This window comes from Aulonocara sp. 'chitande type north' Nkhata Bay, linkage group LG22 (genome assembly GCF_057382095.1).
Source record: "Aulonocara sp. 'chitande type north' Nkhata Bay isolate Kocher_YH1m ecotype deep benthic linkage group LG22, A_spYH_male_GT1.1, whole genome shotgun sequence".
Lineage (NCBI taxonomy): Eukaryota > Metazoa > Chordata > Actinopteri > Cichliformes > Cichlidae > Aulonocara > Aulonocara sp. 'chitande type north' Nkhata Bay.
The window spans coordinates 12,948,159-12,973,576 of NC_141364.1; the positions used below are offsets into that span (position 1 = coordinate 12,948,159).

General features: G+C 39.3%; 2 protein-coding genes across 2 annotated transcripts; both read left to right on the forward strand.

The window, feature by feature from the left end:
• The first annotated feature begins 12,222 nt into the window (after positions 1-12,222).
• Positions 12,223-21,006, forward strand: LOC147303643 (lymphocyte antigen 6B-like). The gene is made up of 3 exons (XM_086280075.1): positions 12,223-12,395; positions 19,258-19,368; positions 19,880-21,006. The coding sequence occupies exons 1-3, from the start codon at positions 12,344-12,346 to the stop codon at positions 20,089-20,091; spliced, it is 375 nt and encodes a 124-aa protein (XP_086136201.1). The 5' UTR covers positions 12,223-12,343; the 3' UTR covers positions 20,092-21,006.
• A 442-nt stretch (positions 21,007-21,448) lies between these two features.
• On the forward strand, positions 21,449-23,901 carry LOC147303644 (uncharacterized). The gene is made up of 3 exons (XM_086280074.1): positions 21,449-21,607; positions 22,966-23,076; positions 23,358-23,901. The coding sequence occupies exons 1-3, from the start codon at positions 21,556-21,558 to the stop codon at positions 23,591-23,593; spliced, it is 399 nt and encodes a 132-aa protein (XP_086136200.1). The 5' UTR covers positions 21,449-21,555; the 3' UTR covers positions 23,594-23,901.
• Positions 23,902-25,418: the final 1,517 nt, after the last annotated feature.

The window sequence follows — 25,418 nt, forward strand, 5'->3', positions numbered from 1 at the left end:
TCTATTGCAGCATAACTAAGGGAGGATTCAGGGTCACCTGGTCCAGCCCTAACTATATGCTTTAGCAAAAAGGAAAGTTTGAAGCCTAATCTTGAAAGTAGAGATAGTGTCTGTCTCCCGAATACAAACTGGAAGCTGGTTCCACAGAAGAGGGGCCTGAAAACTGAAGGCTCTGCCTCCCATTCTACTTTTAAATACTCTAGGAACAACAAGTAGGCCTACAGTGTGAGAGCGAAGTGCTCTAATAAGGTGATATGTGCTACAAGGTCATTAAGATAAGATAGGGCCTGATTATTTAAGACCTTGTATGTGAGGAGCAGGATTTTGAATTCAATTCTGGATTTAACAGGAAGCCAAACAGGAGAAATATGCTCTCTCTTTCTAGTCCCTGTCAGGACTCTTGCTGCAGCATTTTGGATTAACTGAAGGCTTTTCAGCGAGTTTTTTGGACATCCTGATAATAATGAATTGCAGTAGTCCAGCCTGGAAGTAATAACTAGTTTTTCAGCGTCACTCATGCTTCCCATCAGAAGTGACATAAAATTAAATGAATCACATGTGGCAACTAAGAAACCTCTATGAGTGAGGTGTGACATGAACCTTGCACACCTGCTGCATTGCTTCAGTTCAGTTCAGTCATTTTATAGTGTCTCAACAAACCGTCCACAAAAGCAATATTAAAAAACAAACCGTGAGGAGAGCTTATCAAGGTACGGTAAATCCGTCCAGCGTGGCTGCTGTGTAACTACCTTTTCTAAGACCTGTACAACCACAAAGGTGCATTATTTTGAGAAAATCAGGTTGCTTAAAATGTGGTGCTCTAAACATCATTCAAAACACCACTGAAGTCTTTCTTCACACAGATGCACAGATGCTTAGATACTCTGCTTTGAAAAGTGATCTGTGTGCTCAGACTGTCACAGATCACAGATTCAAGGCTGTAGCATGTATCCTCCGGGTAACTGAGAGACACTCCTGTTACACCCTATTTAGCTGCTGTGCTCTTAAATGAACTGCTGCTTGGAGTGTTTCTTTGTTTGTTCCCTTCAGTGCTCATTCACCTGAAACACCCAGACAAAGGTGTATTTATACATACAATGAAATGAAGCCCCATGACTACACACAGGTAGCTTCCATTTGTGTAGTTACACATGATTTTAGATGTAAAGGGAGTACTAAAGGCATTTTTGATTCTCTGAAACATACTTTATATTTATTTGTTTTCTTTTTAAACTGGATATTTTATGTCTCTTGCTGCTTCTGCTTTTTGTTCCTGGTTGGCTTTTATCCCACACTCTTGGACGTTCCTTTTCCTCTGTTATTTCTCTGGCTGGTTTCTACCACATGCCCGCTTTCCAAATTGTAGCAATTGAGAAACTGTGGGCAAAACAATAGAGGCATTTCATCGGGCTCAAACAACCTCCCTCACACCAAAGCATTTCAAAACCATGACTCTAAAGATGCTGTTTCATAACTCTTTCTCTCCGCAGCGAGAAGGCAAATTTTCCTCTATTTCCTCTGCAGAACAAACCCAAACAACCATACAGACCAAACAAGAAAACAAAATCCAACAAATATGTTGTGAGCGATGTTAAAAAACTGCTAGGAACTTCCTCCACCCAAGACTGCTCATCTGTCACTTAATTGCATGTTTGCAGACAAGCAAACAGAAATATGTTGGAGAACAAATTCTGGGCAAGACGAGACCTGCTTCAAAGCAGGTCAACCATTCAAAGTTTGAACTAAAGTAAAGTTGTTTCATCACCGTGTCCATGACAGAAGCACGATAGATATCATTTCTTTGTCAAAACAGAGGTACTATTATTCAGGCTGGCCTGAAGTAACTTCCTTCAGGTGATTCAGTGAGACAGGTCAATTAAGATTTTGTTAATTTCAGGAAGACAAAGCTGCCCTTATTTCTAATTTCAGTGCAAACTTTCAGTACAGACCAAAGAAAGTCTTGAGACTGAGGACAATAACTTCTCTTGCTTTTTTTAATGCATGTAAGTCAGTAAGTAAGATGGGATCAAAGCAAGAATGGCCTCATAAATCAGAATGAACCAGTGACTTAGTCAACTCAGACCCGAGCATGCAACATGCTATTGTGGGTAAGAGCTTTAAGGTTTGTAATAAATCTTGGTGCTCAATAATAGACAGTATCCTTTATACGTAAGCACAGCAAAGATGCATCGATATAAAAGTGGACAACAGAAGATTAGAACAACACGATCTGATGAGTCTTGATTTCTATTGTAACACTGCAAAACACAATGTAAGGAACAGAATTTGACATCCATCCTATCAGACTGACGGTGGCCTAATGCTGTACAGGATTTTTTTTTTTCAAAACTGGTTTCCTGAACATGACAGTGAGTTCCCTGCACACAAATGATTTCCACAATCATCAGATTTTAAGCCAATAGAGCACCTTTGGGATGTGCAGCAACAGGAGATTCCCATCATGGATATGCAACAAGCAATTGTGCAGCAACTGCGTGATGATGTCATGTGAAAATGGACTAAAATCTCTGACTAATATTTCCAGGGCCGCGTTGAATCTGTGCCATGTAGAACTGAAGCAGCTGTGAAGGCAAAAATGGGTCCAACCTGGTAATAGCGAGGTGTACATGATCAGTTGCCCAGTGAGTATATATTTATGCTAATTATCCCATGTAACCCAGTTAGGCTGGTTCTCTCTCTCCTTGGTTCGCTGTAAATGTAAAGCAAAGCACACACACAAAAAACAAAACAAAACACACAAAAATAACAATAAAGAAACACACACAACGCACAAGCTCAAATGAACCACATGCCATACAACTTTATTGTTATTAATTTTGTTGGAAGTTAGCAAACAACAAAAGTTCACATTGCTATACTTACAGTGTAAGAGAGTCCGCTTAAGACAAAACTCACCACACCAGAGAACCATTCAATCACTGCTAATAGCTTACACCTGCCCAGGTATCCCCACAAACCAGTTTAGTGCAGAAACCCAAACCAAGGTCCATGAAGTGCCACATCATAACTGAGCTCTGAGGGATTTTCAAGGACTAGCACTTATTGGAAACGAGCCAAAGCAGCCCTTCAGTGCACACCAGACTTGCCTAACAAATGGCTGCATGGCGTGGGTCATTATAGGGGAAAATTCTGCAAGCCTATTTCCCAATGTTTCCGTACTGACTACTAATAAAATGTGGTTCTGTTCAAAAGGCACTTCTGCATCAGCTCTGGAGGTTGCTGCTTGCCATCACCTACCTGTTGAAAAATAGCTAAAGGCTATCCAACAAGTTGTTAATAGGGATGTTTACTTATGTTTCCAGCAATCGATGTGAGAGATCTTAATCAAAGCATGAAAAGTAGCTCCGTGTCCCTTTCTCCATTACATGGGAAAGCTGAAATAAACCCTTTAAAAAAAAATCAAGTATCAGTTCTTTTTCTTTTTGCTCCCAACTGTTTGTCAGTTTGTTGTGTGTCACTAATGTGTAACCCTCATCCAGTTGTGGGAAATAACAGTATCATATTACTAGAGAGAAGTTGATGCTTTAACTGGGCCTTCACCAGAAGACCTCTCATTAAGTTCTTTTAAGGTGTCAGCCAGCTCAAAGGGATTTTGCCCTCCCAGAAATTGTTATGTTAATTATTTTCTGGAATTTGAACACGTAAGATTATGAAGTAATTGTGAAATAACAGGTCTGCTCATTAGAAGAAAAGTAATATTTCAAATGAGAAGCTGACACAGACGTGTAACATTATGCTGTGTCCTCCTTACGAACGTCAGTGCTGTATCTTATAACACCGCACGAGAGAGCAGAAATCCACTCTCGTTCAGTGATTTTGTATTTCAGTAACAAAGAAAAGCTGAAAAGATTTGCTGGGTCATAACACCTGAGATCCCTCTAAACCAGGGATGGGCAAATGATTTTCCCATGATGCAACATTAGAAACTAGGATTGTTGTGACGGACCAGCAGAAACTGAACCAATAAGCTTATAAAGAGATGAAAATTAATACTGAGCTGAACGGAGTTGATTTATTCTTAGTTATTAGGGAAAGTATGATTTTAATTATCCTATATGGTAGTCTTTGTGTTGGGACTTTTGTAAATTCCTCAAAATACAGGGCAGTGTCCTTTTGAACATGAACATCACAACTTTATTTTACTACCAGGTCTCACTCGTCCAGTGAATTTAAATTTAATTTTTAGGAATAAGAAAGCAAACATTGTTTGATTTCCCTCAACTCTGTTAACTGTAACATATAATAAGTGTCTAAAGATGAGGCCACTTAAACTCATAAAATGACCAAAAATACATACATAAGTGGACACACTATGTATCTTTGGTCATTTTTGGTCACATTTAGTAATTTATTGGAGTAAAAATGGCATAAATCTTGCAAATTTAGCAACAATAAATCACCTGTGTAGACATAAATAGTTTATATGTTATAAACACATGGAGACACAGTGTGTCTAGGTTTCAGTATCCACAGATCAGCAGATCTATTACCACTTATGTTGATACATTGTGTCTATGCTGGCAACTAATGAGCATCAAAGAAACATTATAAACCCGGGTAGAAACACTGTAATATATCAAAATATAAGCACATAGGGTAACCAGAGCCCAACAAGCTACACGTGGATCAGACTGTTCATTTCTGTGGAACTATATCGAGGTCTGAAATGTTGATATATCTTTTACAATATAGGACTTTTAGAACAGTTATTCAGGTGAAAGGTTTGGCATTGATCACATGAGGAGAAATTATTCTGTATTTTGTACCAAAAATATTTTTCCAACATCTTTACAATAAAACTCACATTAAAAGGCTTGTGCCCAAGATGAAAACAAACCAGAGTCGCTTATAATCCATCTGGTTTATCTTACCAAGTGAGCAAACATTTGATTTACACAACTGCTTTTTACCTTTACTGGATTACCATGGTCTGCTTTTTTATGAATGCATGTGCCCAGTACCTAAAGAGGTCAGATACTGTCTAACATTGTGCTCTATGTTTTATTACTGGCTGTGGAAATCATATACATCACTCTGCCTTGTGAACACTTGTCTGTACGGAATATTGTATTTGTCTTTTACTTGTTGTGTGTTATATTTGTTGTAACTTTTTCTGCCCTGTTGGTCACATCTCTCTTGGAAATCAGATTTACGTTTTATTTGGATAAATAAAGGATAATAAAAACTTGAAGTGTATGTTTTCCAGTGTTCTTGTGTGATAGTCTTTGTACACTTTTGTGCATCTTTTATACCACAAAAAGCTGTTAAAACTGTCATTTCATCTGATTTTGTGTCTGATAATCATCTGTGGTATTAAGGAAGTATCCAAAAATCCTGACTTTGCGTGATTTATATGACTGGGAAAGTGGGAAACCCGGTTACAGTTTTTTCTGATTGCTTAAGCACATTTTTTGTAATTATTGGCTAATTTTGCAAAACTCTTCACACAAATAAGAAAACCTGTCACCCAATCATCAAAACATTGTAGTTCTCTTGCAAAAGCAAACACAGCTAGATTAACTCTTCACACCTTCGTAAAAATGGTGTTTCCGTATCAAACAGTACACACAAGCCATCATCTACTAAGCACACAATGCGCCAACTGCACACTGATGGTATGAATATAAAACACATCTGGCTTTTGCTTTCTCTGTGCACAAGGTAGGCTATGTCAGTTTGAGCTCATACTTCTGTCATAGATCCATAAGCATAGAGGGATCCAAACTTCAAGTACATCAAAACAAACACAAGTGTTTATTTCCAAGTATAGGATTATTTGCAATCGCCATAATGACTATATGGGTTACTTGGTCTGCAGTGAACATGGGTTACAGTTAGGGTTTAAGCATTCAGAAAAAACTGTAAAAACAATAGAATAACAGAAAACAGCAAAATAAATAAATAAAACACATAATACATAAAAATTAAAACAGCCCTATATTACAGTTTTTTTCTGAATGCTAAACTGTGATTCCTGTAGCACAATCTCTAAAACTATTCAGACTTATAGCAAAACCACTCACTGAGTTTGCAAAACTAAAAGCACAAAAACTGCTTTGCACTCAGTTTGCAATTTTGTAACACACACTTTGCAAAACTGTAGGCACAATTCACTGCACAACACTCAATTACCAAATTTCCAACACACTCCTAGCAAAAGTATACACATGTATGGCTATCATTAACACTAATTTGCCAACTGTCTGGCACACTTTCACATGTCAAAACTTTCTTAGATAATTAGTTCACTTTGCAATCAGCCTAAGCACTATAATACAGGTAAGCTGTGTGTGCGGAGTACAATGGAGGGAGCAGAAAGAGTGAGAAGTAGAGGAGGCCGAGGAAGAGGACGTGGAGGTGAAGAAGTAGGATGAAGAGGACGACAAGGACAAGGAGGAGCAAGAGGAAGACGAGGAGGGGGGAGAGGAAGATGAGGAGGGGGGAGAGGAAGGGTAGGAAGAGTAAGAAATAGAATTGCTGATGACATCAGAGCTACAATAGTGGACCATGTAATCAACTGTGGAATGACCCTGAGGGTAGCTGGCCAACGGGTCCAGCCTAACTCGAGCCGCTACACTGTAGTAAGTACCATAAGGACATCTTGAAATGAGAATCGGTTAGTACAGTCACTTCGCACAAAGATTTGTAGCACTGCCATATGCCAATGAGAAACACACCAATACCATTGATGTAAAAATACTGAAATTGTTACTTTACAGAATTGCTAGATGACCAGATGCTGGGGCAGAGGAAGCATGTTCACTGCAGACCACGTAACCCATATAGTCATTATGGCGATTGCAAATAATCCTATACTTGGAAATAAATACTTGTGTTTGTTTTGATGTGTGTGAATAAACACCAGTACTTGAAGTTTGGATCCCTCTATGCTTATGGATCTATGACAGAAGTATGAGCTCAAACTGACATAGCCTACCTTGTGCACAGAGAAAGCAAAAGCCAGATGTGTTTTGTATTCATACCATCAGTGTGCAGTTGGCGCATTGTGTGCTTAGTAGATGATGGCTTGTGTGTACTGTTTGATACGGAAACACCATTTTTACGAAGGTGTGAAGAGTTAATCTAGCTGTGTTTGCTTTTGCAAGAGAACTACAATGTTTTGATGATTGGGTGACAGGTTTTCTTATTTGTGTGAAGAGTTTTGCAAAAAAATGTTACAAAAAATGTGCTTAACTCTAAACACAATTAGCACAGCATCGGTCTGTTGTGGCCATACCATTCACACATTTCATGTCGTGTTCACCCAATATGCAGTCAGTGAACACATTTCCACAATGCTCACATTTTCTTAACAGACAAGCTATACCTACCAACAAAATTATGGACTGTTTCTGTAGTATCTACGAATGTTAACACACAACATCCCACAATAGCAAAAACAATATTCCAAACCTTAGATACAGCATAAAAACCTCTGCCTCTGCAATGATATCAGTACAAAAACAATATCAATATCAAAAATATATCTCAGCTGATAATAAACAAACAATTGAATAATTGACACACAGCTGATTTATGTTGGGTAAATTGGGCCAACCACAGCTTCTTCCATTCTGGCTTAGACTCAGTGGGGTTTATAAGGCAAGACCTTGAGGAGTGATGTTTTTGGAAACAAAAAAAAGACAAACACTGTAATGTCTGGTCGAGGAAGAGTAAGAGCAAGGGGCCCAGGGAGAAGAGCAGGCCCAAGGAGAGGGCAAGGAAGAGGTGTAAGAATGCGTGGTGGTGGCATTCCAAGGGCTGCAAGAACAGTAGTCAGTGATGAAATTCGTGCCACTATCATTGACCATGTAATCAACCATGGTCTTTCACTAAGAGAGGCTGGTGAAAGAGTGCAGCCCAATTTGAGGCGGTCAACGGTTGCCTCCATTATACGCATCTTTCAACAAACCAACAGGTAAGTATTGCATTTTACATGGATTGTTTCTATTCTCACTTGACATGTCAATATGGTCATACAGTAATGCATATGTTGAATTTTTTGTCTTTCTAAAGAATGCAACGTCTTCCACCCTCTGGGGGAAGAGGAAAGCTCCTCAGTAATGATCAGGAGCTTGCCATTGTAGAAATGGTTACTGCAAATAATGCAATAAAACTGCGTGAAATTCAAACTAGAATTGTGGCGGACCATGAGATATTTGACAATATCGATAGAATCAGCCTCACAACCATTACGCGGACATTGTCCAAACACAGAGTGCGGATGAAGCAGCTCTACGCTGTTCCCTTTGAGAGGAACAGTGAGAGGGTCAAGGAGCTACGACGGCAATATGTCCAGGTATAGTGTATATTCAATCCAATGTCCAGTTCTATAAGCTTTGCACTTTGCAAGTAGGTAACCTACACAATACTAGGTTACAGTACAGTATGGTATACAGTAATAACATGACTTACATAAACTTTGTTTCAGAGAGTTATGGAATTGGAGGCCAACCAGGCCCCTCATGAATTCATATACATCGATGAGGCAGGATTCAATCTGGCCAAAAGGCGTCGACGTGGACGAAATGTCATTGGAAAAAGGGCCACAGTTGATGTGCCAGGACAGAGAGGGGCAAACATTACCATGTGTGCAGCAATTGCAAATGCAGGATTACTCCTTCACAGATGTCAGGTTGGACCCTATAATACAGAGCGCTTGCTTGCCTTTCTCAATGATCTCCACCAGCGCCTGGTTCCAGAGCAGGGTCAGGAGGGTGAAAACATGAGGACCTTTGTAATTACCTGGGACAATGTGGCTTTCCATCACTCGCAAGCAATAACAACATGGTTTGAAGTCCACCCAAGACTGGTAAGTCTCTTCCTTCCACCCTATTCACCTTTCCTCAACCCCATAGAGGAGTTCTTTTCTGCATGGCGGTGGAAGGTTTATGACCATCAGCCACATGACCAGATGTCCCTCCTTGAAGCCATGGATGCTGGCTCCAGGGACATCACAGTTGACGATTGCCAAGGGTGGATCCGACATACCATGCGGTTTTATCCCAGGTGCATCGACTTGGATAACATCAGATGGGATGTTGATGAAAACATGTGTCCTAACCCTGAAGATCGCAGAGATTAGATGCACATTTTTTGCCTTTTTTTAGCCCCCCCCCCCCCCCCTTTTATCTTGGCTTTTTGCTGTTGTTTTTTTGTTTAGAATGCTCTTGTGTGTTTCATGGATATTTTGTTCACTGTAAGCAATACTGTAAAACTTTCTCTGTCCTACCATACCGTGTTTCTACTGTACCTCCTGTAGTAAACAGTAAAGGAACAAAAACTTGTTTGCTTTTTACTGGAATGCTTTTGAATGTGAACATTACTGTACATGTGGACATACAGTTACCAACCAAGACATTTCTGGTGTCAAAATGGTGGATTGCATGTTTCGCATGCAAATACCTGTGAAACTGAAACATAAAAGTCTATGCAGTTTTTGTAATGTCAATACAGTTTTTTCTGAATGCTTACAGTTTTTTTCAGTCGCTAACAAGCGTTTGTCCAAACAGTTGTCACATTTGCAAAACTCTAAACACAATTAGCACAGCATTGGTCTGTTGTGGCCATACCATTCACACATTTCATGTCGTGTTCACCCAATATGCAGTCAGTGAACACATTTCCACAATGCTTACATTTTCTTACAGTTTTTTCTGATTGCTTAAGCACATTTTTTGTAACTATTGGCTAATTTTGCAAAACTCTTCACACAAATAAGAAAACCTGTCACCCAATCATCAAAACATTGTAGTTCTCTTGCAAAAGCAAACACAGCTAGATTACAGTTTTTTCTGATTGCTTACAGTTTTTTCTGATTGCTTAAGCACATTTTTTGTAACTATTGGCTAATTTTGCAAAACTCTTCACACAAATAAGAAAACCTGTCACCCAATCATCAAAACATTGTAGTTCTCTTGCAAAAGCAAACACAGCTAGATTAACTCTTCACACCTTCATAAAAATGGTGTTTCCGTATCAAACAGTACACACAAGCCATCATCTACTAAGCACACAATGCGCCAACTGCACACTGATGGTATGAATACAAAACACATCTGGCGTTTGCCTTCCCTGTGCACAAGGTAGGCTATGTCAGTTTGAGCTCATACTTCTGTCATAGATCCATAAGCATAGAGGGATCCAAACTTCAAGTACTGGTGTTTAGTCAAACACATCAAAACAAACACAAGTGTTTATTTCCAAGTACAGGATTATTTGCAATCGCCATAATGACTATATGGGTTACGTGGTCTGCAGTGAACATGCTTCCTCTGCCCCCTCCTCGTCTTCCTCTTGCTCCTCCTTGTCCTTGTCGTCCTCTTCATCCTACTTCTTCACCTCCACGTCCTCTTCCTCGGCCTCCTCTACTTCTCACTCTTTCTGCTCCCACCATTGTACTCCGCACACACAGCTTACCTGTATTATAGTGCTTAGGCTGATTGCAAAGTGAACGAATTATCTAAGAAAGTTTTCACATGTGAAAGTGTGCCAGACAGTTGGCAAATTAGTGTTAATGATAGCCATACATGTGTATACTTTTGCTAGGAGTGTGTTGGAAATTTGGAAATTGAGTGTTGTGCAGTGAATTGTGCCTACAGTCTTGCAAAGTGTGTGTTGCAAAATTGCAAACTGAGTGCAAAGCAGTTTTTGTGCTTTTAGTTTTGCACACTCAGTGAGTGGTTTTGCTATAAGTCTGACTAGTTTTAGAAATTGTGCTACAGGATTCACAGTTAGTGTTTAGGCATTCGGTAAAAACTGTAAGCATATTTTTTGTAACTATTGGCTAATTTTGCAAAACTCTTCACACAAATAAGAAAACCTGTCACCCAATCATCAAAACATTGTAGTTCTCTTGCAAAAGCAAACACAGCTAGATTAACTCTTCACACCTTCGTAAAAATGGTGTTTCCGTATCAAACAGTACACACAAGCCATCATCTACTAAGCACACAATGCGCCAACTGCACACTGATGGTATGAATACAAAACACATCTGGCTTTTGCTTTCTCTGTGCACAAGGTAGGCTATGTCAGTTTGAGCTCATACTTCTGTCATAGATCCATAAGCATAGAGGGATCCAAACTTCAAGTACTGGTGTTTATTCAAACACATCAAAACAAACACAAGTGTTTATTTCCAAGTATAGGATTATTTGCAATCGCCATAATGACTATATGGGTTACTTGGTCTGCAGTGAACATGCTTCCTCTGCCCCCAGCATCTGGTCATCTAGCAATTCTGTAAAGTAACAATTTCAGTATTTGTACATCAATGGTATTGGTGTGTTTCTCATTGGCATATGCCAGTGCTATAAATCTTTGTGCGAAGTGACTGTACTAACCGATTCTCATTTCAAGATGTCCTTATGGTACTTGCTACAGTGTAGCGGCTCGAGTTAGGCTGGACCCGTTGGCCAGCTACCCTCAGGGTATTGTAGCTCTGATGTCATCAGCAATTCTATTTCTTACTGTTCCCACCCTTCCTCTCCCCCCTCCTCATCTTCCTCTCCCCCCTCCTCGTCTTCCTCTTGCTCCTCCTTGTCCTTGTCGTCCTCTTCGTCCTACTTCTTCACCTCCACGTCCTCTTCCTCGGCCTCCTCTACTTCTCACTCTTTCTGCTCCCACCATTGTACTCCGCACACACAGCTTACCTGTATTATAGTGCTTAGGCTGATTGCAAAGTGAACTAATTATCTAAGAAAGTTTTGACATGTGAAAGTGTGCCAGACAGTTGGCAAATTAGTGTTAATGATAGCCATACATGTGTATACTTTTGCTAGGAGTGTGTTGGAAATTTGGTAATTGAGTGTTGTGCAGTGAATTGTGCCTACAGTTTTGCAAAGTGTGTGTTACAAAATTGCAAACTGAGTGCAAAGCAGTTTTTGTGCTTTTAGTTTTGCAAACTCAGTGAGTGGTTTTGCTATAAGTCTGAATAGTTTTAGAGATTGTGCTACAGGAATCACAGTTAGTGTTTAAGCATTCAGAAAAAACTGTAATATCGTCAACAACAAATGAGCTACGAGCCAAACAAACTCAGCATTTCCCAGCTTTCTTGTATTTATAACTTCCTGCTTTCAGGTAATCTTCCTACCTGTATGAGCTGTGTGAAGGTCGACACAATCACGATGGACGTTCAGAATGAGCTCCTCTGATTGGGTAACGGTGACATTTGGTAAGGAGGGGGAGGATTATAAATACAGCGATGGCGGAAAATTTTGTCGTTAGGTCGAGATTATAACGGTCTGAGAGCTCACAGGCAGCCAGCTCCTAAAGCGCACTTTCTTCATTTGTTTCTCTCCCTCTCTTCTTTTAACCCAAGATGAACAGAGTTATCCTCCAGCTTTTTGCAGTCGGATTGTGCTTTGCAATCGGTAAGTTTAAAAACAAAGAAACGCACAAGTAAATATTCGATTTAATTGCAGCTTACCCGTTATACGAATTATTCAATAAAAATGAGTTTTCTCTAAATACGTTTGAAGTGAACTGCTACCTTTAAAGACTTAAGTTTGAATTTTAGCAATAAATGTTTAAGTTGAACTTTGCTGTAGTCGGTAACTATCACCTGCACAGTCATGTGTGCGCTCCTAATTAACGCCTTACTTTTTTGTACAAGTTTTATGATTAAATTATGTTTAAGATCTTTATTTTAGTTCTAAACTGAGCTTTTATATGTTCTAATACCGTTTTATGTGTATCTTTTTTTTTTTTGGTCCTGGAAGCTTTACCATTATTTTTCCACTTTCTTTGGAAAACGTGTTCCCCCCCCCCCCTTTTTTTTTTTTTTTTTTTGATGGGTGTGTCCTTGTTGGAGGGTGCAGAGCTGTTTTTGCTGGGTGTGTGCGCAAAAGAAGGTATAAACACCACCTAGACGAATGTAAAGATGAGGAAACCTTCCCTTTTGGGCGTAAACTAAATCAAATATCAGTTTGTTTTTTTCCCCATATCTCTCTGTGGTTTTAAATGGTATGTTCTAGTTCATCTCATAATCTGGGTAGAGATCTTTTGACTGTTGCAGATAAGATATGAAACATTTAAAACCCCAGCCGCATATCAAAGTTTGTGAATAGTAATGCATATTAAACCACTCATATGAAATGCAGCTCTGATTTATTTATGCTGTAAACTATAAATGTATATGGAAATGCGCTGCTTCTAAGTGTAGCTTGGGTAAAATGGAGACACTCCACTCTAAAAAACATAAGAAATAAGAAAGTTGCACAGAAAATAAATGCTTCTGCATACAAAGCTGACATTTATCTCAAATGAGTGTTGTTAGTTTGACCCTTAATAAACTTGTGCTGGTTTTGTAGGCAGCCGGTTGGAGGTTGCTAGGGGAAATTGTGTCTTCATGATTGCATGCAATTCATCTGATCATTATTAGATTTTGTGGTTGCTCATAGCTTGCACGGAAGATGACGTTTTCAGTAAGCATTCACAGCTACTCACAAAGCAGAAATATTAGAGGTGTTGCCTGAGCACTATGGCTAACATGTGTTAAATGTCAGCTTCACTCAATTTTATTTCAGATTTTGTGGCAATCAGCTTGTGATCAAAACAATTGCAAGGTGGTTTTCAACAACCAGTTGAGGGATAGCCTCTCTTTCCCCTCGCAACCAATGGTGGTATCGGGTCCAATGTGTTATGTATGATGGTGCCCTATTGCTAAAAGTAGCTAATAACTTAAGTTGTCCTGTGAAAAATTTATATTGACAAGCTTAAGTGCCGATTCAAAGTCACCCATGGCAAATTGGGCTAATTTGTTTTAAAAAGAATCTTTATAGCTCAATGAGCAAAGGACCTTTGCAAAAAAATTCCAAAAATATTTAAATTTGTCTTCCATACATTATCTGGCATTGTGACTTAAATGCATTACTGGTAAGTGAAATGATATGGAGAGTTTTATTTAAATTGGTTGGTTAAGCCAAAAGTGCGAATAACTGATTAAAATAATCAGAAAAGAGGTTAAGCTACCAAAGGCGTTGGCTAAAGATGGCAGCTAATAGATTTGGTGAAACTAAAGCTTCATAGTTGACTTAAATTTAAAAAATTCTTTTCAAAAGTATTAACAGCAGTGATTAAACCTCTAGCTAAAGGTAATGAGTAGACAACTGACTTTTATTTGACTGAAAAAGTAAACCATTGAGCCACTTTGTTAAAATATACCAAAACAAAGTGTATAAACTGCTACAGTCGTTTTAATTTTCGGAGTTTCCATTGAAATTGAGGAATTGGTTTGCTAAAGAGTGGTTAAATGACTATTTTTCTCAAAGAATGAAACTTGTATCGAGGTTCATGTACAAATGCCTAGAAATGATCCGTATCACCTGGTTTAGCTAGAAGCAGTAGCGCTAACACTCTGCTTTAAGTCTTTAAACAGTTTAAGTGGCTCAAAGAAGTTTATGTGAAATTGTCAGGTCTGTGTTTTGTTTTCAATTGGTTGTCTTGTTTTTACCTTAACAATTAGGTTTACACTTTTTTTTTTTTAACTTCAAAATAAACTGAATAATGTGAAAATGTCTAGATGGAGGTGAAATCAAATTTCTTAACATTTATTAGAGAATTAAATTATTTTGTTAGCATGTTAAATGATGTGTATTGTATGATTCACCTGAGTGACTAAGACTTTGGCTGTAGTGTTTACCCTCTGTGCACATCCCAGGCTTTATTTTAATGCTGATTATTGCAGGCTCCAGGGTGAGGCAGCTTGTTTGTGATATGCGGAGAAGTGCTTTTTTAAATCCACCCCCAGGCTGTTAAACACAAAGTCAAGTAAAAACTTGCCAGGCATTACATTAAATTTCTGTCCTTGTAGTAGTTGAGACTTTGCCAAAGGTTCAAATTCCTCTGCTGTCCAGTCTTCCTATTTTATTTTATTGTTTTTCTGCTTGTATTGTGTTTTACACCCTTTGTCCAGTTTTGTCCTTGAGATTTCAGCTGCTGTGCTTTGTATTCCATTTCAAACCACACCTTTCTGGGATCTGTATTGTCATCCTGGCTGCTTGCTGTACCTTCAGGCGATAATGCTGACCTTTTTACTTGTGTGACCAAAAAGTGATCCCCATATGGTGATAATTGCATAAAGGTGTTTGGGTGAGTCTGAAGTGAATGATTCAGACAGTGGACTGGTTCATTTCTGAAGGAAACTTGTTACAGGCCAGTGAAATGTTTCCCAAATCACCAGCTCACATAAAAATAGACAAATCGTCACCTCTGTTCAGCTACCAGCTGCTTTAAATCCTTAGTCAATAAATCTAAGTAATCTACAGTGTTCCCTGCCAAAGAGACATTTTTGATATGCTTGAGATGTGATGTGGAAGTGACTGTAGTGGTTTACACATTTTTCCTTGCATGCAAAAGATTCCTTTCTTGAGCCACAAACTCACACTGGGAGGGAAGGGGCACGCCTGGATACATGGGAGGGTTGCACCAGGAAGCGTATTTGGAGTGAATCTGTGCCAAAATCAGACATGCAGGCATGGATGACATACTTTATTAAGCCCAGAGGCAGAAACTAAATTTAACAGTAGCCACTTCACAAAAACAATGTAGGTCAATGATACTCCCCAAAAAGAAAAGCAATTATAACAATTAGACTAAATGGAGACTAAAGTAAACATGATAGGAATACAAAGGGAGTAAAGATGGGCCATTGGCTCCACCCTGCACACAGTAAACCCTGCGCCGCCCCAGGCAATGTAAGCGTATTTGTTTGCCATGATCAGTTGATGGTAACTGAAATGAATCATAGCTATTGGTAAGAAAACATTTTAAAGCTTAACTTAGTTTTAACTTCTGAATTATGTATTCCTAAGGTGTTTCATTTGGCCCGCTGCCTTTTGATTTTGGGATAACTGTTCAGGTGAGAGGATTTGATTCCCCTTTCTAAAAATGTGAATATCTGACACACTTCCCACCACAAACCAGCTGCTCCTATTCATGGTTTAAATCCAAACGCAAACTCGTGTGAGCTGCCAGGGACCATTAATCTTTAGTTTATTATGAGCAGGGTGAGGACCATCAAAAGCACTATACAAATACAGGCCATCATCCCTCCTTGAAAGAAGCCTTTAAATACAGTCGCCCTCATAACAGATTTCATGAGCTTGTTTGCATGTTTCCCGACTTCCTGGTTTAATTTCTTTCCATATTGCAGCACATGACTCATTGTTTGGCTGAGGGTATTTAGTCAGTGCCTCCTCCCTTCGTCCTTTTCCAGCAGATTCCCACAGTTCTAAATCTGAGCCTTGTGAGTTTGTTTTTTGTTCCCAAATTGTCCTGCCCCTCCAGTCCTGTGCAGTTGACGGTGTTGGCACTGTAAACAGTACCCACCCCACTGCCGCAACAACAAAAGAAACATCTTCATTTAGCTCTGCATTCATTACCATAGACACAACACCTTTCAATATACTTTGTCCAACTAGTATGTGCTTTGACCTTGGAGTGGAAAATCACAGGTCCACAGCCTGCAGCTTTAGTCTGTGAGCGATGGAGGGCAGTGTAGGACTGAGGCTCAACTTCGTTAGTAATGTGGCACATCTGACTGCTCAAAGAGTGTTCCTTCATTATTAAAGAACAGCCTGCTAACGAAATCCATTTTAAATTTGGGCAATTCAGTAAAAAGGAGAACTGTGCCTGTTATGTTTTTAATGTGTTGGAAAGCTTCTTGTACAAGGTGCCTATGCTCCTCAGAGTCTGCAAATCCCTCAGAAATGATCACATTAACATGTTATCTATAAATGTTCAAAGTAAATATAGGTGTTTGTTTCCTTAAGCCTTCTTCACATTTCTTAAATTAATACTGTTCATAGGTATCACACAGGGAAGTATCTGAATTATGCTGGACCAAAGAGGATTTTCAGAATTGTGCCTTGTTTTCTAAAAGTATTGTAGCTTGGATATAGATTTATAAAGTCATTACATTTTAGAAAGGATGACTCGATGTGATATATTTAATAGCTAAGAATAAAGAGATTACAGTTCAATGCTAAATAGTTTCTAGGCTTGAAATGCATGCAAGTAATTATTGTTAATTCAGAGTAAATGTCCTTTGAAACATCCAGCCATTGTGTTTAAAGCACTTGTATAGTGGTTACAAAAACAAAAATCCCTGGAAATTCCTTGTTATTTAATTATTACATTACTTAATTACTCTGTGGCATCAATGGCCATAAAGATAACAAATGTCCGCCTTCACATTTTCTAAAGCTGACCATCGGGAAGAATTGGTCCAGAGGCTGATCTTTAAACTGTGTGTTCTCCAGCTGGCAGTGAAGACCACCAGTCATATGCTGATGCATCACCTCAAGTGAACGAATGTGCTGCTGTAACTGGGCACCCTTTAACCCTGAAACACTAAAAATAACACGCCTTACCTCAGGTTTGTTTTCTGTGACGTATGTGCATGAGTTGGTTCCGTGAAGGTGGAGGAACTGGTTGGATTGGAGAGGAAGTCTTGCAACACATCTCAGCAGTCTTGGTTATATCCTGTCACCATAACTAAACAAACAAACCTACCATAAGAAAGTTCTCAAATGTATCTCTATCAAATTTGATGCAAGAAAAATAAAACTGTGGTCCTATAGCTACTTTTTACTGAAGGTGCTGTATTTGATGACTTGATGTTTCTTTCCTCCCGTTGTTAACAGGACCTCCAGGTTTGACTACATTCACATGTTTATAATTAGTTGTCCTATTATATGAAAGCTTTTTGATACGGTAATTCAAATCTTGGTTGTATCCTAATACAGATTTATTTATTTTAAATCAAAAGTTAATGTTTACCTCTACTACATAAACTGCCACATGACATGAGCTCAGGGGTGTAACCGAAACCGGCTGGGGCGGGTGTGGGGTTGTGTTCTCTGTACAAAGGTGTAGATGAGATGGAGATATTTCTCTATCGCATCACATCCACATCCTTTTTGTTTTTGTTTTTTCTTTGTAATTGAACTGAAACATCAGAACACATTGTTACAGTGCTCACGCCACAACACAATCTCCCCCCCCCCTCGATGTATTGGACGATAAAAAGGAGGGAACTAGTGAGCTGAGGAAGGGCGTGAGTCAATGCAGCAAGGCAGATGATGCTTAGTCATCACGCTAGTTATGCAATTACTTCAGGGGAACACTCCAATTGTGATTGGTTACTCATCATGAGATGTTTTATTAGCTTAATAATCTGGAAGATTTTGTCTACAGCTACATGTGTTTTGTTTGGGTTTCTTTTTTTCTTTTTTCTTTTTTTTTTTTCCCCTCCCAGCTTGTCAGAAGTGGCAGTAATTCTAAATTGTCTGTAATTTTAAAATGTCACGTTTAAGACAATAATTAAAAGTTGTAGACTTGAGGAACAACTTAAGCTGTAGCCCAAAACTACAAAGATGATTTCAGGGTAAAGTTATAAGCTTTGAACATTTTAAACTGTTTTATTTGTTTAATGCTGCATTCGCAATATAAGCAGCTTGATTTCTAATAAGCCACGGTATTACAATGCTTTAATTTCCCTGTCTCATTGGTTACTGCTCAATGTTGTACGGTTTGTGCCCAATTCTTTCTAGTGACGCACTCAAAGGTAGCTTAGAAATTCCATGGGTGACACTTATCTTGGGTTTTTTTTTTTTTTGTTTTTTTTTTTTTTCTTTCCTGCAAGGTTTGTCAACACTCTCTGCACTGAAGGAAACTGTAGTTACCTCTTCGCCCAACCCCAGCACAAATAACAGGTTGTGAAATCACAGCTTGTACCCGGATGGTGTTATCAGAGACCAGTCATGCTTCTTGTTTTTGTCTTAAAGCAGATTACAGCTGTCTCACAGGTTCTATTGAAAAAGCTGAATTGGTCTCTAAGGGTTTCTGCATACATGAGCAACATTTACAGTCTTAAAAAATTGAATAAGAGGAAGTGCTTTCATGACAAGACTGGGACAACGTTCTTTTATAATCGGCTCAGAAGAACCGCTCCAGAGGGTTCCTTTTAACACATGTAGGGCCTAAAGAGAGCCTCCCCTGTGCTTCAGACTGAAGGTCATATTTTTCTTTATCTCAGACTTTGTCGTCCTTATCTGTTAAATGCCAGACGTCGATACCCTAATGGAGGACAAACACTGAAAGGCCTCTTTTTCTCAGCCTCTATTTCAAGCGGCTGTGAACAATGCAAATGTTTGAACTCTCATTTATTCCCTGTAACAAACTAAACTGTTTCCTCTTTTCTTCTCCCTTTTTCTCCAAATCTGATATCAGCCCAAGCTCTTGTATGCTACCAATGCACCATTGGGATTGGAAGTCTGTGTGTGACGTCTGAAAAAACGTGTGCAAGCGGCGAACTGTGCTACAGTGGAGTTGGGAAAGCAAGTAAGCACCGCCAGTGGCTACAAATGTGAACACACTGCATTCTTGTAAAGCTTGTCGTCAGCTCTCAGGTGAAACCCCTGCATTCTTAAAATGCAAACAAAGGGGGAAGTTTTAGACATTGTGCTGCAGGAACAAACTCTTGATTGCCCTGTCACTGATCCCATTCAAGTTGATCCTTCTCAGTTGGGGAATTTCTACCTGTAACATGTAGCCATATTACATTGTCAGGCTTTCCATGATAAGCTAAATGATTATTGACTGGTGACAAAGAGCATGTGGTTTCAGTCCAATTCAACTTTCACACATTAGTTTTCCAAATTTCAAAATGGCAAGAGCAAAAATGCTTCATGAACAGACTTCACAAACGGTTGCAGGATCTCTTTTATAATGCTTGGTCCTTCTGCAAACTGAACTTTGCTCACTTTCTAGACTTTTGCTGACATATGATAAACTCTAAAGAATCTGCGAGCACCCTGAGTGGTAAACGCTGACGCTGTTTGTTGTTCCACAGTTGGATTTGTGGACATCAAGATGAAGGGTTGCCTAGCAGTAGCGAAATGCAACAAGACTGAAGATGTGGACTTTGGCACAAACAAGACCGTCTACAAGATGACCAAGACGTGCTGCAACACAAACCTATGCAACGCAGCGCCCGGCACCCCCACGCTGACCCTGGCCCTCGCCACCATCTCTGCTGTGTTTGTGGGAAACCTCCTGGTTTGACAGAAGATGCCACCAGTTTAAAATGCAAACATGGATGCAACACACACCAGAGATTCGATAAAATGTCCTTAAACATGAGGTTTTTGTAATCATGGAGTTTTTTTTTTTTTTTTTTTTTTCTTTTTTCATTATGGGTCTTTTGTTTGCTGTCCTTCAGTTATGTTGCAGTTTTGGTTTCAGATGTTTTTCAATTAATTCAATCTTTTAAACATTTTTCTTTATTTGGGTCAGCCTGCATTTACTGTAACAGATGCTTAATAAAGTCTGTTTATATTAATCGGGTGTAATACTGATATCAATGTGCATTTTGGTTTAATTAGGTGAATAACCTGTGAGGAATTTCCTAATTGTTTTCTAGCTCTGTCGCTGTCAGAACGCCTCAAACGAAGAGTTTGATACTCTGAGCATCGCTGCCAGCATTGCATTTGAAGATGGTGGTGGTGGTGGGGGCTTAATTTTAAGGCTAAACCAAATGTGTTTCTTATCTTACTGAGTGGAAACTAAGACGGGGAGTAAGTGTAAACTAGCTGTATAACATTATTACTACCTGTGAAACATACCAAAGCATAAAGGGTGTTTATGAACGCATTATGGAGCTTAAGGCTGGCACCGGTTCATCATTCTTGTTTCTCCCCCTTTCCCCCTGCCAGGTCTAAATAACGTGGTTTTTTTTTTTGGTTTTTTTTTTTGGTTTTTTTTGGTCCCTCCAGTGTGTATGTTGGCTATATGGGAGTGATGGGGATGTATAGACTAATGCGTCTTGATCGGATTTGTCTTCATATACACATTTTCCCGTTTGCAAAAACTTTTTATAAAATGGCTAGTTTGGCAATACTTTCAAAAGAGATCCTTTTTTGTGTTAAAAATGTATATTTTGATGCTTCAAAGTCTTTAAATAAAACTATTGAAACTGGAGAGATGTGTGTATCGGGTTTGATTTCTTTACTGCTGATGAAACAAATGTTTCTTTTTGTGAAACTGCTAGATTTACTGGTTAACCAGGTTTCCGTGCCACTTTGCAGAGAGAGACTTTATCGATGTGTCATATGTGAGATTAAAAAGATTATTCTGGGGTTCTGATGTCATTTCTAGAGGGGGGAAAAAAGGGGGTAAACCTAGAAATAACTCATTAAATTCTGTAATAAAAGCAAATTTTACTTACAAAGAAGAACCACTTAGTCGGTAGTTCTGTTTTTGGTTTTGTGTTTTTACGTTTTTCAGCCTCACTGCTTTCATCATTCATGGCATTCCTTCGCTCATTAGCACTCCCTCTCCCGTCCACCTGAGGTGACAAAGACAAAAGGCTTAGGAAAAAAAAACTGTTGTCCACTCCCTTCAGCTGTCAAATATAAATCTGTCCCCACCAAACAAGCTCATCAGTTTATCGAGAAGTGCCAAGAGCCAGCAGCCTCTCTGTGGAAGGACTTTCTGAGGACTCAAAGCCAACGACCAAATCAACACAAGATGGCAAAGATTGTGCTTGCAGTCATCGCAGCTGTTGCATCCTTCATGCTGGGTAAGGTTATCCAATCAGTTCTCTGCATTGGTTAATGATAAAATGAGGTTACAAAAATAACATAAATATTACGATATCTTATATAATACAAGGAAATCAGAGGAGCTAAAAAAGGTGTAAAATTATCTTTTTTTTCCTGAAATGCTTTAGACAAGTATTACTGCTAAGTTCCTTTTTGGTGATAAAAAAATCATTGTCTTTAGTAAATTATTTTGGTAGCAGGGTAAAAATAAATTCAGGACTCTGGCAAACTTATTGTGGTGGTTTTTATTTATTTTTCCATAATTTCAGAAATAAAACATCTGCCATCATCCCAGCATTTAAAAAAAAAAGTTTTTTTTCTTTGTGCTGAGGGTAATCATTCACTTCACAGGGCACTTAAAAAACAGTAGGAGACAGCTGGTTAAGGGACTATCGAGAGTGATGGGATGTTGTTGGTTTTTTGACAAAACTGGTCAAATTCTCCTCACGGTAACATCTAAGTAAGACTCCTGTAACTGTGTCAGAGGCAAACACTGTGCCTGCTTTGTGTTGTTTGGGCCAACTGCACATGAGCACCACACGATGTCAGGAGAATCCGCTCCAGCTTTGCCCAAAGATGCTCTTTCTCACATTCTGGAAATGCAGACATTTTTCGTGTGTGTTGCCAAGATGCGAAGCCTGGGTGAGGCATGCAGGAAGCAGAATTCATACGTTATATGATATTTGGATATTTGCCCGTGCTGTTTTTTTTAACTATCTGAATAATTAACGCCCAAACTGACTGAGCTGCTGCTCAGGGTGAGGTCTATAAAAGTTCAGGCCTCTGGTGTATTTATGATTAATGACAAGTCTACTAAAATAACAGCAGACTGACTCTTTTTCAATCCTCCAAATTAAATAAAACCTACTTTGACGTCCCATTTAGTGAAAGTGTTTTTGTTAACAGATGTTTCTGGACTGAATTGAGATGATAGCCTTTTAACATATAAAGCTGATTGACTGACAGCTGTTGCTCACACCTGTGTACAGGGTGTGGCAGATCAGACATTTTCCATTGCAGTGTGTCTGAGTCTCAGTCACACCTGGCGCAGGGCAAAACTGACTGGACAGGGGGAAAAACACAAAAAATCAGAAACAAAAACTTGACTGCTTTATCAACCTGATTTTTTTTTCCACTGATAAAAATACTTTTGGCTACTCCCTTTGTCACTCCGGGTAGTGCCACATGTTTGATTTTGCCGGATGACCAACACGGGATGTGTGTCTCTGGCTGTAAAGTAACCGGTGACCGTTTCCTTGCCAAGCGAATATGTCAATCACTTCTGATCGCCTCTCAAAATGATGTTCACTTTTCTGCTTTCCTTTGTGTGTTTCAGTGGATTCCCTGTCATGCAACAAGTGCAGCTTTGGCCTTGTGGGGTTCTGCTTGTCCAGCAGTAAAGAGACCTGCTCTACCAACACCAGCACTTGCTATACTGGAACCGTGGGTAGGTCACCTCCTGATTGTTTTAAATATCACAGCAAGTGAGCACAGGAATGAATCACATAAATTATACCTGTCTACTTTCACAAATGTATCTGAAGACATACCTGATGTCCTCAGCTGCCAAAACAAAGTAGGGTGTGGTGGTAGCTGGGTGACAGTGGAAAATTACTAGTTAACAGGTGCTGTGCTTTAAAGAAAAGTCAGTTCAACTGGTTTAAGGTTATAAAAACATTCTTCACCTCTGTAAGTCTCAATAGCCTAACATAACTTTTCTCTCTCCAGCTTTCCCATCACTCACCAGCTTCTCAGGCTTCACCAGCCGGGGCTGCCGAGGTGACACTACAGCTTGCAACATTACGTCTAACAGCACCCTGCTGGGAGTCAGCTACAACCTCGCAATCACGTGCTGCTCCACGGATAATTGCAACCCCACAAGCGGTGCCCCATCTGCCAAGATCACCCTTTCTGCCGCCATTGCTGCAGCCGTCCTGGCCTCCGCTTGGGGAAGCATGTTGTGATCAAACTTCACACAATGCTAGCTAAAGCCATTCGTACCAAAAACCTAAGAAAAAACATGTTCTTTACACTCTATCTAAAATGAAGTCTTTGGATCTCAGCAGTTATTAAGTAAACTTACATGCATAGTCATGAAGCGAAGTTTTGTTTGTCACATAAAACACAAACCTCTAGTGCCAACGTCATGAAAGTTAATCTATGAGATGTTTCAGGGAAACATTGAGTTTTTAAGTCTTCCATGTTGTTGCTTTCCTTTTTTGTATTTCTCCTTTTAATGACTATATGAAAATAAAAGAAGTTCTAAAAAGCATCTTTAGCCTCAGAGTATTTATTACAGTTTTTTTTAATTGGTTTGGCGCAGTTTTCACAAGCAATTGGTACATTTTCAAAACTCTTAGTACTTATATCACAACAGATCATCAAAAGTGCACGTTTTTCAAACATTTCAGCATATTTTCAATTGTGTCAGTACAATACACATTATGACAAAATATCCTTTTCACTACACAAAATAAGTGTTTCATCTAAATAAATGTTTTGTTCACAGTTACTGCCTTTTATAATGTTATCACCAGTGTTGGGACTAACGCGTTATTAAGTAACGCGTTACAGTAACTACGTTATTATTGTGGTAACGAGCACGGTAACTAGTTATTATGCCAAAATCAGGAACGCGTTACTCGTTACTGGGATTTAGATAGGGTCGTTACTCGTTACTTCGTGTGGTGGCATCGCGGAGTTTCCACAGATTCAGTAACATTAGCAAGTGGTGGAGGCAGCAGGTGGATGAAGGAAAAGGGACGCAGAAGGAAAAGAGACCCGAGGCGGCCGCCGGTCCAAGTGTGAACTGAACTTCAGGTAAGAAGTTATGACCTGCAGTCTCTCTGGGTCAGATATAAACCAAGTTTAGTTGGAGTTTATTTTCGTTATTCTGACTTTTTCCGTACTGCGTGCTAGCTAGCATGACGGAGTTTCTACACAGCTGGGTGGTGCTATGAAGTTAATGATGTTGAACCTTATTTTGTTCATAAGTTATTAGAGTTGCCAGCCGTCCCGTCTGGTATTCAGAGAAAATATTACGCGTTTCTTATTGAGGTGAAAAGGAACAGTTTGTCCCGTAATTCAGCTACAATGAAAAAGGCACAAAGCTGGAGTTATTCTGTCTTTACGCTGCACAGCTGCCTCTTCTTCTCTCATTCTCCCCCCTCCCTCTCCCGTTTCTACTTCAGTCATGAAAACTGATCAATGATCAGCTGATCGGCTCTCTTGTTTGTTTATCGCCCACTTTGCGCCGAAAGAGGAAACCAGCGGATGTCGCGCTAAACAACAGCAGCACGTTTAAGCTTGATCAGCTGTTGTTAGAATTTATTTAATATTAATTTCTAGTATCAGCTGATGTTTGCTGGAGCCACAGCTGTAAAAAAAAGCTGCTGGTCATGATATGTTTTGGTTATCTGGTGAGAGGGAAACATGAAGATGAAACCAGGAGATGTCCTTACTGAAGCATCAGAGCTGAGCAGGTGATGGAGAAACAGGTTTACCTTTTAGGTGACATGAATGAGTTGAAGGGAAGTTATGAACTGTTTCTGAGAGACAAATAACCCCAGGATCCTTTTTTAGGTAGCTGACAGCTGGTAACTGTGCAGGTGCGGATCTAGCAAAGTGTGGCCAAGGGGGCATGTAGGGCATTAACAGGGAATGGGGGGCACAAAGAAATACTTTTCTTTCTTATTCTCATTTAAAATGTCTAGCTTTTAAAAAATAATTATCTGAATCTTACAACAAACGATTGATAGATTGATGCATATATACCATCAAAACAGTGAA